Source organism: Cercospora beticola, chromosome 6, assembly GCF_033473495.1.
Source record: "Cercospora beticola chromosome 6, complete sequence".
In the NCBI taxonomy this organism is placed as follows: domain Eukaryota; kingdom Fungi; phylum Ascomycota; class Dothideomycetes; order Mycosphaerellales; family Mycosphaerellaceae; genus Cercospora; species Cercospora beticola.
Genome location: NC_088940.1, coordinates 268,805 through 280,608, shown reverse-complemented (window position 1 = coordinate 280,608; position 11,804 = coordinate 268,805). Strand labels below are relative to the sequence as shown.

General features: G+C 54.5%; 2 protein-coding genes across 2 annotated transcripts; one reads left to right on the top strand and one right to left on the bottom strand.

Moving 5' to 3' along the window:
• Positions 1 to 148: 148 nt before the first annotated feature.
• On the bottom strand, positions 149 to 7,472 carry RHO25_009231 (uncharacterized protein; the record flags this gene model as incomplete). Its single annotated transcript, XM_023600779.2, has 2 exons — positions 149 to 640; positions 693 to 7,472. 2 exons carry the CDS (start codon positions 7,470 to 7,472, stop codon positions 149 to 151), a joined length of 7,272 nt encoding a protein of 2,423 aa, XP_023453211.1.
• A 622-nt stretch (positions 7,473 to 8,094) lies between these two features.
• On the top strand, positions 8,095 to 11,459 carry RHO25_009230 (uncharacterized protein; the record flags this gene model as incomplete). Its single annotated transcript, XM_023600778.2, has 2 exons — positions 8,095 to 11,146; positions 11,248 to 11,459. The coding sequence occupies 2 exons, from the start codon at positions 8,095 to 8,097 to the stop codon at positions 11,457 to 11,459; spliced, it is 3,264 nt and encodes a 1,087-aa protein (XP_023453212.1).
• Positions 11,460 to 11,804: the final 345 nt, after the last annotated feature.

Genomic DNA, 11,804 nt, shown 5'->3' with positions numbered 1-11,804 from the left:
TCAAGGGTATCTTTCGACCATCATTCTCACAAGAAAGCCTCGCTCTTGAGCATTAGCTTGGCCCTTCTTTTCGTACTCATCGAACCCCTCAGACCGAAAGTATCAACAGTATCTTGTACAACTCCATCCTCCATAGCGCCGTTCACACTCATAAAAACCCCTTTGACAAAGAACTCTTGCGTTGCGGCACCTCAATCTTCAAGTCGCCAGAAGAAGTACCTGGCGGAGTTGGAGCAACGGAAGAGCCCCTCCTGGAGCGGTCTGCTCCGAAGCCTGCATCACTCAAGTTGGCTAACGTCGCGGATCTCCTCACGCTTTCACGGTCAGCCCGCGAAACGATTCCCATGCGTTCAAGCTCTCGTTCAAGGCGAAGGTTCTTCTCGCGCTCTTCCCGAAGCTCACGTTCGGCGCGCTTGGACGCAAGTTGTGCGGTAGAATCCGACTGCTGGAGCTCATCGATAGTCTCGAGAAGCTGGGAGATCTTGTCTCGGGACTTGTTGAGATCTTCCTGAAGCATCTGCTGAGACTTTTCGCGTCGCTCAATCTGGACCTGCAGATCTTTGACGGTACGATCTACGTTGCGCACGCTGCGTGCTTCGGTCGTGCGTGACTTTTCGACATCTTCCAATTGGTTTTCGAGCTGGCAGCGTGTTAGCATTCACTGGCTTCACAGAAAGTTACAAATAATTTACCTCTTGGATCCTGCCATGGAGATATCGAACGTCCTGGCTGCCACTGGTGTATCCTTTCGTCTCCAATTCGATGCAACGTAATTGGAGATCCTTGACACTCTTCTCGAGGGCGGCCTTCTCCTTGTGGAGCTGGACGCTGCTCTCGCGTTGCGTGGCGATGTCTTTGGACACCTCTTGTGCCAAAGCTTCAGCTCGTCGCATCTTGCCAACTGCAGCTGCCGCAATGTCTTCTTGCTGGGCAAGCTTCGTCTTCAGCTCGAGCACTTCCTTGTCGGACATGGCGACCGCGCGCTTCGATGGAGAGCCATTGTCCGATAGGTCTTGCAGGCGTTCAGCCGCTTCGGCGAGGCGGGTCTGCAGACCAGCCTTTTCTTTCAGCAGCATGTCACGCTCGGCAATGGTATCATCCACGCTTGTCCGCAGTGCACGAACCTGTCCGAGAAGCTCGACAACCTTGCTTTGGGCATCATTGTGGGCACTGACAGCGTCGTCTCGGGAATCTGATATACTCTGCAGCGCCACTTCCAGGCGAGACTTCTCCTTAGCCCAAGTCGAACTGTTGAGGACTTCGTCGTCCCACTTGTTGCGCAACTCCTCGAGCTCGTCACGAAGTCGTCCATTTTCGCCTCGAGCATGGATCACATTGTCTCGCTCTACCTCTAGCTCGTTGGACAGGCTAGCCAGCTCGGTTTGATACTTCTTTCTTGTCTGTTCGAGCGAAGACTCCTTGTCCTCGATGTCCATAGCTCGCTGCGAACGGTAGTCCTCGAGTTCGTTTTGTAGTCTCTTTTTGGCTTGAAGAGCGCTGTCCAGATCTGTCGAAACATCCTCGATTCTCTCCTCGAACTGCTGTACTTGACGCTGGAGATCTTCGACAAGGGCGTCCATCTCCTTGCGTTCCGACATAATCGTCGCGCAAGTCTCTTCCATTTCCTTCGCCTGCGATTTTGCAAATTGCTCTGCTCGTGATGCCTTCAACACTGCGATCTCAGCCTGCTCCAACTTCTCGAAGTACTCATCCGCACGAGCTTTGTACAGGTCCATGCTGGCATTGAGATCGTCGCATCTTGAAGTTTCGGCGTCCAGTCGAATTTGTAAGTCGGAGAACTCTTGCAGAAGCTGCGCATGGTTGCCTGCTTCTTGCTCGCGCTCGTATCGAACGTCAGAGAGCTCCGACTTTGCGTCACGCAGCTCAATTTCCACAGATGCCTTGTACTGCTTAATCTCGTCGAATGCCGTCTTAGCATCGGTCAGCTCTGCAATAGCAGCGTTGTGGGATGTAAGCAGGGAGCGGCGAGATTGTTCTTGCGAGTTGATGAGATCATACAACTCTTCGTGGCTCTTGGTCTGGACTTCTTGGAAGGAAAGTTGTCCCGCACGCATACTCTGCTCCAGCGATGACACTTTCTTCGCAGAGTCATCGAGCATGTCGTGAAGGCGGAAGTTCTCCCGCTCAAGCTTCTGCACACGCCGCATTGAAGGACTCTCTTCCTGCCACGCGGCCTTTGCTGGAGTTCGCTCAACCTGGGCCTGCAAGTGCGCATTCTTCATCTCGGACATTTGCAGCTGGTTCTGGAGCATATCCACTTCAGCAGCGAGATCCATGCGGTTGTTGTACGTGAAAGTATCCGTGGTGCGATCAGAACGTGCCGAATCGTGACTCTCCTTGCTGATATGGCGCTGGTTGGTAGGGGTCGACACACCATTGGCAGCCGCTGACCACACCCTGCGACCCTCAAAGTCTCGCCTCACATTACTAGGCGATGATCGGGCATTGACCTGGCTTGCGTTCATCTCCTCCAGCAGGGCACGCTTCGAATTTTGATGGCGGTTGTCGTTCTCCTGCATGTCTTCCTGGTGCTGTGATCTAAGCTGTTCCAGCTGAGATTCGGCTCGAGAGAAGCGTTCAGTCGCAAGGCGTAAGGCTTGTTCAGAGGAATCCAGCTTCTGAGCGAGATCAATCGTCCTCTGCATGTCTGGCTTTGCACCGTCAAGGTTGGCAGGCAGCTTGCCGTTCTCGGGATCGAAAATCTTCTGCAGCAACCTCAAATGGCCATGTGCTTCGGTCAGCTCATTATGAGCCGCGTCTAGGGAGCCTTGCAAGGTCTTGCTGTTCTGTTGAGCCTGAGACCGCATCGTTCGCTCAGTCTCAAGCTTTCGATTTGCCTCCGCTAGCTGTAAGCTCACAGCCGACGACTGCTGCTCTGCGTTTCGTGTGGCCTTGTGCTCCCGCTCGACTTCATGGTTGAGATCCTCGAGGCTCAGGCTAAGCTTCTCCTTCTGCTTTTCAAGAGAAGTGATTGTGAGCTGCGAATCAGTAAGCTGGCGCTGCAGCTTCTTCGCCTCTTCCTCGAACTTCGCCTTCTCATTCTGCAACTGGGCAATCTTGCCACGATGGGTATCGCTGACCTTGGAGTTGGAACGGGCAATGTCCAAATTCTTCTGCTGCACCTTGTTCATTAATGCACGGTTGTCGTTCTCGGATGCCGTTAATCGGCCCTTGACTGTAACCAATTCGCGCTCGAGACGTTGCTTCTCTTGATCGTGGTGTAGCTTGAAATTCTCCGATTCTGCGATAAAAGATTTCAGACGTTGCACTTCGCCTGCCAGCCGAGCACGCTCAGATTCTGCGTGCTCCGCTTCTTGTGTTCTTACGTCCAGTTCTCGACGCACGACAGCATGTCGCTCGTTCGCCTGCTGGGTAACATTTCGCTCCACCTCAGCTTCGCACTCGAGTTTTGCTTCCTGCAATTCGAGGAACTTCTTGCGAAGGCTTTGCAATTCAGCTTGGTAGTCTTTCCGATCTTGCTCTGCCTTCTCGCGGGCGGCCGTGGCATTGCGAGTCAGGTCGGACTGGGCATACATTTCTTTCTCGATGGTGACCTTCGAGTCGTTCAACGCGTCGTATTCGCGTTTGAGATCACCATACTCGGCAGCAGCAATGCGCTTGACATCGTCGCGAGATTGCTGTTCCCTGCTAAGGTCAGTCTGGGTCTGGAACAGGTCGCCTTTGACGTCGTGGAGCTGCGCTTCAAGCATTGCCACTTGCTCATTTGCGGAGGTCTGCTCTTCAAGTGCCCGTCGGGCATCCGACGCCTCACGCTCAAGTTGAGCATGTTGAGTCTTCATAGCTTGCATCTCAGCTTGCACGTCGCGCAGCCGCTTTTGAACGCTGCTATGTTGCGCTGTCAGGCTCTGCTTTTCGTCCTCGAATCGCTTGCGGTCGTCTTGGAAGCGCTTCAAGTCCGTCTTCAGAATGGCCAGATCGCTGTCTTTCCGCTTGATGAGATCCTCGTAGCTCGTTGCAGACGCTGACAGGTCGGACATTTGTTGACGAATCGATCGGTTTTCGTCAAGCAGCTCACGCACTTGTTTCTTCGCATTCCCCAGATCTTTGTTTGCGGTCGCCAGTTTGAGGTCAAGATCTTGATCGTTCTTGAGGAGCTTGGCCTCCAGGTCCTGCAGCTTTCGGTCCTTAAGACTCAGTTGACTTTGGAGCATGCGGATTTCTTGTTGCAATGCCTCTTCCTGCTCGCTGCGCATAGATTTGGTCTTCTCCACCTGCTCCAGGTGCGCATTTAATTCAGCGATGCGATCGGTCAAATCCGTCTTTTCGGTTTCCAGTTTTGCGATGATTTGACCTGCTTGCTCCAGCTGCCCTTTACGCTCCTCGGCCAGCTGCTCAGTGCGTTTGCGAGCATCCATCAGCTCCTCGAGCTGATCTTCCAAACCTTCTTGGTCTTCAAGTGCACCGTGCAGCTTCTCGATCAACTCAGCTTCGCGATCTTGCAATCTTCGGAAGATTTCCTCCTTGTCCAGAGCAAGGGCTCTCTCGCTTTCAAGTGTCTGCTGCACTTTCTGAATCTCAGCCTCTGCACGCCTGCGCTCGTCTTCGACCTTTGCGCGCTGGGCCTCTTCTTGCTGCATTTTCTCCTGCAAGAGCTTGATTTCCTCCTCACGCTTTTTCACTTCGTTCGATTGTCTTGTAGCGCCCAGCAGTGGCCGCATGCGAACGAAGAGCTGCCACCAGGGATTCTGTTGGAGCTCGGCATATACCTGGAAGTTACGCTGGATAACTCGAGTTGCCTCTGCGCGATACTGTTGCTTCTTGTATATCCGCCGCTGGACGTACATCCGAGCCACACTCTGGAATCGGATAATGATATCACGAATGAGAGCGTCGCGCTTCTCTTCCAGCTCAGCGAGGACTCCTGCGCGGAAGAAGACCTTGCTAAGACCAACTCGATACCAGCTGCGATCCATGTTGAGCCGTTCTAGCATGAGCTTGCAGTAAGCCTGACCCTCAATGTATCCTTTGGGCATGTTTTGACACAGAACCTCGTATCGTGCGCGGAACTCTGCGAATGGTAATCTATTGGGGAAACCTGTTCGGGCAATGCGAATGCCTTCCAATACACCGTTGCACCGGAGCTGGTCGAGTACCAATGCATTGTTGAACAGCTTTGGACGCTTCTTGTGATTTGGCAAGATACATCGGACGAAGTGGGGATGCGTGGAGTGTAGCTGTGCCATCAATGTGGATAGCTGCTCTTTGTGTCGCTGGGCGACAGTGCGGAACAGCCCCTTCTTCACACGGCTTCGCATAGCACCCTCGCCTTCTGTGATTTCTGCACAGTCTGCAAACAAACCAGCAACATGGTGGTCGGTTGAGTGGCCCAGAAGTCTAGTCACATTGTCGTTGAGCGGGTCCTTGTTCTTCTCTAGCCAGCCGTCTGTGGAGTATTCAACTTCAGCGGCATAGTGGGTAAGCATGAAGCCTTGCTTGAGCAGAGATCTCTTGTATTTAGGCGTCTGACGATCCCATAATGAATGCAGCTTCTCTGTGAAAGTCTTGTCCGTAGCCTTTGGCATTACCGAATCTTCATCCAAGCATGAGAAAATGCCGATTGGGTTGCTCAGCTCAATGAGGTCGATGGTAGGCTGGAGGTCACGACCGAAATCGATGAATTTCCATTCAATCTGCTCTCGCGCGTACTCTTCTTGCTCTAGTACAAACATGTGATGATTGAAGAACTGCTGAAGCTTCTCGTTGGTGTAGTTGATGCACAGCTGTTCAAAGCTGTTCTCCTCGAATATTTCGAAACCCGCGATATCAAGTACTCCAATGAAGGAGGTGTCATCGGAATATGCGCCAGCAGCGGAGCGATCCAGCTGGCAATTGATGCGGTCAACCAGGTCCTTGAAAGAGCGCTCGTAAATTCCTTTAGCCAGAGCATCAATCGCGAGACGCACTTGCTCAGGAGTCTGCGCCTTTTCCACCCACTCATGACCAGCCCTGACGCGAGGGTGCAACAACGCTCGGACAAAGGGCTCTACACTGATTCCAAGAAGCTTGCAAGCGCGTGCAACAGACTTCTCTGCCTCAGGAGCCAGCGCGGCTTGGTCGCCTCGGATGGTCTCTTTCATCACTGTTATGTTTCCAAGATGCAAGACAGCAGCGATGGTTTGTAGGATAGATCGCTGGTCTTGTTCTGAAAAGTTCATGACGTGAAAAGCCTCGACAAGAGAATTCCACTCCTCTTTGTCAGACACTCCTGAAATGGTGTCGTTACCACGCCGGGTATACTCAAAGTCCTCGTAGTCACATCCTTCGAGCATGAACTCTCGTCGCATGCTTGAGCTCGCCCCGCGCAGTAGTTGGTAGAAGACGTGATAATTTCGCTCCTGGGAGTTGAGGCGCACAACTCTGCTCTTCTCGAGCAGGTACCAATCAATGTGAGCGCCTGCGATCTGACCGGAACGCCCGAATTGAATCCTGATGAACTTCCCGAATCGAGAAGAATTGTTGTTTCGCACAGTTTGAGCGTTACCGAATGCCTCGAGAATCGGATTGGCACGCAAAATCTGCTCAGAGAGATTCGAAAGCTGCCTCCCGCCGGACTTGCCTCGCGGAGTCTCAGAAGTGGCTACCGCTGCCAGGTACTGGATGACCTTTTTCGTGTTCTCCGTCTTGCCAGCGCCAGATTCTCCCGTGACCAGGATGGACTGATTCGTACCTTCATCGACCAGATTTCGAAAGGCTTCGTCCGCCATGGCGAATATATGTGGCTTGGTATCTTCGCGACTCCTGCCCTTGTACATATTGATGTAATCCCGGCCGTAAATGGGCAGCGGTGTGTACGGATTCACCGTTACCAAGAAGAGACCCGAGTAAGTGTATATTAAGTCGGCTTGGTACCGTTGCTGGAGGTTGTGCACCACGCTGGGCTCGTTCAAATGCGTGAGCTCTGCCATGTCGTCGGCTTTGTCAAACTTGGCAGGGTTGACCTTATCCACGCTGTCCTCTGGCACATCTCGTTGCGCGCCATTGTCGCATTGCACTCGCAGCATGCCCTCGGGCAGTTCTTCAACCACTAATCCCCGCACAAAGGCGCTCTCGGGATCGTGCAGCCAGACGTAGCGCTTGCCTGAGAAGTCATTCTCGCCTTCAATGCCTTTGACGCGTTCCACCGCGCTGTCCAAATCCTCACTCTTGATGAATTGCGGTGCAAAGGTGCCCGCGGGTGTTGTGTTTCGCACCGAGCCCGAGCCTGCTCGAAGCCTCCTGGAGTCCGCACTGCTCATCCCGGGAAGGCCAAAATCGGTGAGGGAGTTATTTCGCAGATGGTCTTTGGTGGGCGACAAGTGGCCTGCTTGCATAATGCTCGACTTGCTGCGAGCGTGGCCGGGCGGCGGCCCTGGTGATGTTGAATCTGCATCTTTCCCGCCGCCGAAGGGACTGCTGCGCCATCGAGGGCCATGGGGCGCCTGCGAGCTCATGGTCGCGGCGTGTCGTGTCGTGTCGTGTGCTGTGTTTCCACGCGTCTCTCTACCCAACGCGCATCAGCCGTCATTCGTGCATCGGGTGTCGCAACTGAATCAAAAAGTGACGCCGTCTCCGTCGTCGTCGCGTATGTACAGTCGGGAAAGGTGCAAAGGACGATGCAAGGCAAACGACTTGATCGTTGGGAGCTGCCCGTTGTCGTTTCTCGACTGTTGTTTTGGTTTCTCCGAATTGGGGAAGGCGCGTCCAGGATCGGAGCTCGCAGCCGCACGCGCCGACGCCATCCTTGCATCAGAAGCGTCGTCGAAGCGAAAGCCTCTCCTTGGCTCGCTCACGTTCACGTTCACGCTCACGGCGACTGAGAGTTGTTGCCGGCGGCCACAGCGGCATTCTGTCAAGCAATCGCATTCGCCCATCGCCATCGCCCATCGACTTCACGATCTCCCATACACACGCGTCTCATCGGCAGCATTTGGCCAAGCGCATTCTCGAGAAAGAGCCTGTCGAAACGCGAGAAAACCGCTGGACACACGCGGATTGGAAAGTGAGCGTCGTCGCGACTATGCTCGTAGCCTGTAGCACATCAGCTTTTTGCCTTCGCGCGCGCGCTTGATCGACATGTCGAACGGTTCCTTTTCCTGGGGAGGCGCGCACGCCGCTTCCCAAACATCATACAACCAGCAGCAGCAACAGAACAGGTCGATGACATCCCCCAATGGCACTGCCAACGGCGCGCCTGCTCCCGGTCACGCACCACCGCCATCGACAGCCGCTGGCATGCCTGCGCTGCCGCCTGAAGTACTCGCCGCGCTGCAAGGCATTGCTCCAGAGCAGCTCGGAGCCATCTTTCATGCCTTACAGAGTGGCCTCATTCCCATGCCTCCCGCCCCAGTAACCCCCATCCCAGCGACTGTCTCAGCACCTATCGACCCCCGAGCGCAACCTAGTAATACGCGAGCGTCAGGCGCGCCGAGCAATCGAAATATTGAGATGGGAGAAGAAGACGGCGAGATTGAAGACGGCGAGCTGGACGGCGCAGACACTCCGCAGGCTCGGGGATTCCTGCGCACACCTCCAAAGGGACCACGAGATCCAGAAAGCGGGCGTGGGTCACACCAATATCAACATCAAACACAACAGCAACAGCAACAATTGCGCCCCGTTGCGGTTCAACAACCATCCCTTGTGCCAATTCCTAGAGCTCAAGCCCTCAATGGGAAGGCTCCTGCTACATCTAGCACCTCCACCAATGTCTCTCCCAGGCCAAGTAAGGAGGCTGCAAGCAAGATCTTCGTGCTCGAGATGCACAAGGCAGGATACAAGTACGACGACATCCGTCGAGAGGTGAATGAAGAGCAGTTGCTTCGGCGCATTTACAACCAACTCGACCTGCCCATCCCCTCCGGCAGTAACACTCCTACAGGAACAACCAAACCCGCTGCGCCCAAAGCTCCACCGGCAAAGGTGGTGAAACCGGCCGCGCCAAAGGATCGAAGCGAGTATCTGGCGAAGTTGCAGGCAGCGAAGGCAAAGAAGACTGAAGCGAATAAGTTATCGGTCACACCGACAGCATCTACGCAGCCAACCGTGCCGCAAGCGACTGAAGCTCAACGTGTCGCAACCAACCAGCCCTCGGCCTCCATATCAACTTCCGCAGCGGCCACACCACCTGCCCCTAAGAGCGGCGTCATGACCAAGGACAAAACTGAGGAAGTGCGTCGAAGACTAGAGGCAATTAAGGCCAAGCGAGCTGCAGAACAAACTGCCAAACTTGCCAACGATGCAGCTGCGAACAAACTCGCTTCAGGGAATGGGATGCCTTTTAGCTCTGGCGCTCCGCCTGCTGGTGGACTTGGTGCTGGGCTTGTAGAGGCTGCTGCCAGCCTTGCAACTGAACAACCGATGCCACCAGCCGCAAACGCCGCCCGAGCTCCCGACAGCAACGGTCATCAAGCACCCGCCTCCGGACTGGTATCACCGCCCAGCAAGCAAAGCTTTGGTCTCCCTGGCCTCTTCACGTCGTTCGCTCCCCAATCAGTCTCGCAACCTTCTAGCGCAACCGGTGCAGCAGCTGGATATCAAGCTGTGCCAACGATAAAAGACGTCACTTCTCCCCCCGCTATCGGAATTGTCAATGGCAACAATGCAGCTGGCTCAAACCAGACTTTTGGCGACCGCGGGGGCGCCTCCATCGACGACCGCTGCATCATTGCATTAAGTAGTGACGACGAAGATGATATGGACATCGACGATAGTTCCGACGATGAGCAGCAGACCCAGCCTAACCCATCAGCACCCTCAGCTCAAGATGCACCAAGGCTACCAAGCCACTCGCAGGCTGCAACATCCTCTCCCAGCACGCCCAGTGCGTATAAACGTAAGTTGGAAGAGATCGAGGCTTTCAAGCAGCAAATTGCAGAGAAAGAGAAACGGCGCAAGCTGCAGAGTCTGTCAGGAACACCGACGACATCAACGCCGAACGGTGCGAGCCCTACTCTCGCTATCGGCGAACAGAATGATCAGGCCTCTTCAAAGGCTGCAACTGCTGTCTCGCCTGCTGATCCTGCCGCAATCAGGCTGGCCCGTGCTCAGGAGAAGGAGGTATTGCAACGCCGACTGCGAGAACTGGAAGCGCTCAGAGCTGGTCACAACTCTGGGAGTCCCATGACTGCACATGCTATCACACCTTCAATGCCTACCAGTGAAGCAAACACGGAAGCACAGAGCAAAGCAAATGTGACGACGACAAAGCCAGTGTCACTCGCTACGAACGAGACTGCGGACGAGATCGACGACGACGATGATGAAGATCTATACGGTGACAGCACTGAGGCCTCACAGCATCAGCCGGCCCAGGACACCCGTTTACCGCCGCGTGTGGACTCTCAGGCAACCACTCTTTCGTCATCATCCCTACACAGCCGCGTCGATGGTGTAGTCCCAGAAGACGCAGCTGATTATCCACACGCAATGGCTTCAACCACCGACGACGCTGCGGCGCGCGGAGAGTACGACAATTCCACTACTTCGTTCAATCCGCAGGCTGCTCTAGCGGACGGTGGAGCTGTCGACGATGCTGATGAGGACGAAGACGACTTAGATAACATCTATGAACCCCCTGCGCATATGAACGAGAACGTGGTTCAGATGCAGCCGCCTGCTCAGGACTCCAGCGCACCGGACGATGTCGACAGCGACGAGGCTATGGATACATCCGAGGAGTCTTCCGACGACAGCGACGATGACGACGACGAAGTCTACGCTGGGAAATCAGGCCACAGTGGGGCCGAGCCTTCTGCGCAAGTGTCTTCATCCGAACAAGAGATGTCCGCGGCTTCTTCAGAAAGTGGCTTGGGATCGAATGACCCTCTGGACGACTTAGACCTCGCGCCGGAGTTGCAAGCTGTGTCAGACGACAGCAGTCTGGCCACGACCCGCAATGACCAAGTTCAGGCATCACGCTACACACCATACGAGAGCCCTTTGCGGCGATTCAAGGACTACCGCTACCACCCGGAATATACTAACACCGTGTCAGGCGGCTTCAAGAGCTTAACTTTCAACCACAAAATCGACCCTGATGCATTGGTGTGCCCTTTCGAGATTGAGCGTGGGCAATGTGACGTTCCGAACTGCGGCTACCAACATTTCCACGAGATGGCGCTCCACGGTACGTGTTGTTTCTTTAGTTTTCTTCACATTTCAGCGGCAACCGTTCAACATTACATTATTTCTGCGGCGCTCACTGACCCGAGACGACTAATGTCACAGACAACGACTTGCTTCGACTGATGGGCACCGAGCGCACTCCTGCTCGCAATCCTGAAGAAGACAAGCGATGGAAGGAAGGTCTCTCGAATCTCATCAGAGAATTGCGCACAACAAACATTGGTAGAGATGCGGGACTAATTGCGCAGCGCATTGCCGAGTATCGCCGTTCATTCGTGAATGATCCGACCCGCGTTGTGCTCCTTGACGACTGAGGACATTTCAACATCTCGTTGCTATTCTGAAGGTTGTATCTTATACACTAATGTCTGGCAGCGCGTTCTGCAATGATCTGAGCAAACAGCAGCTAGACTGCATTGGCTCCGAGCTCAGAAATGAGACAGAAGCAGAACGTGAAGTGAGCACATGCATCGATCCTGCAGACCTTCAACGCATCTCGGGGTGCTTGTTTCTGATGGTTCCGATGGACGCCCTTGGTTTGGGCAGGAATGGCCCGCAATGAATGGGCGGCGCGCGCTCATCGCCTATTGTCACCCACCCATGCAGCGTGGCTTTGCATTTATGTGGCGCGCTCATCTCAGCGCGTTCGGATCATGAGC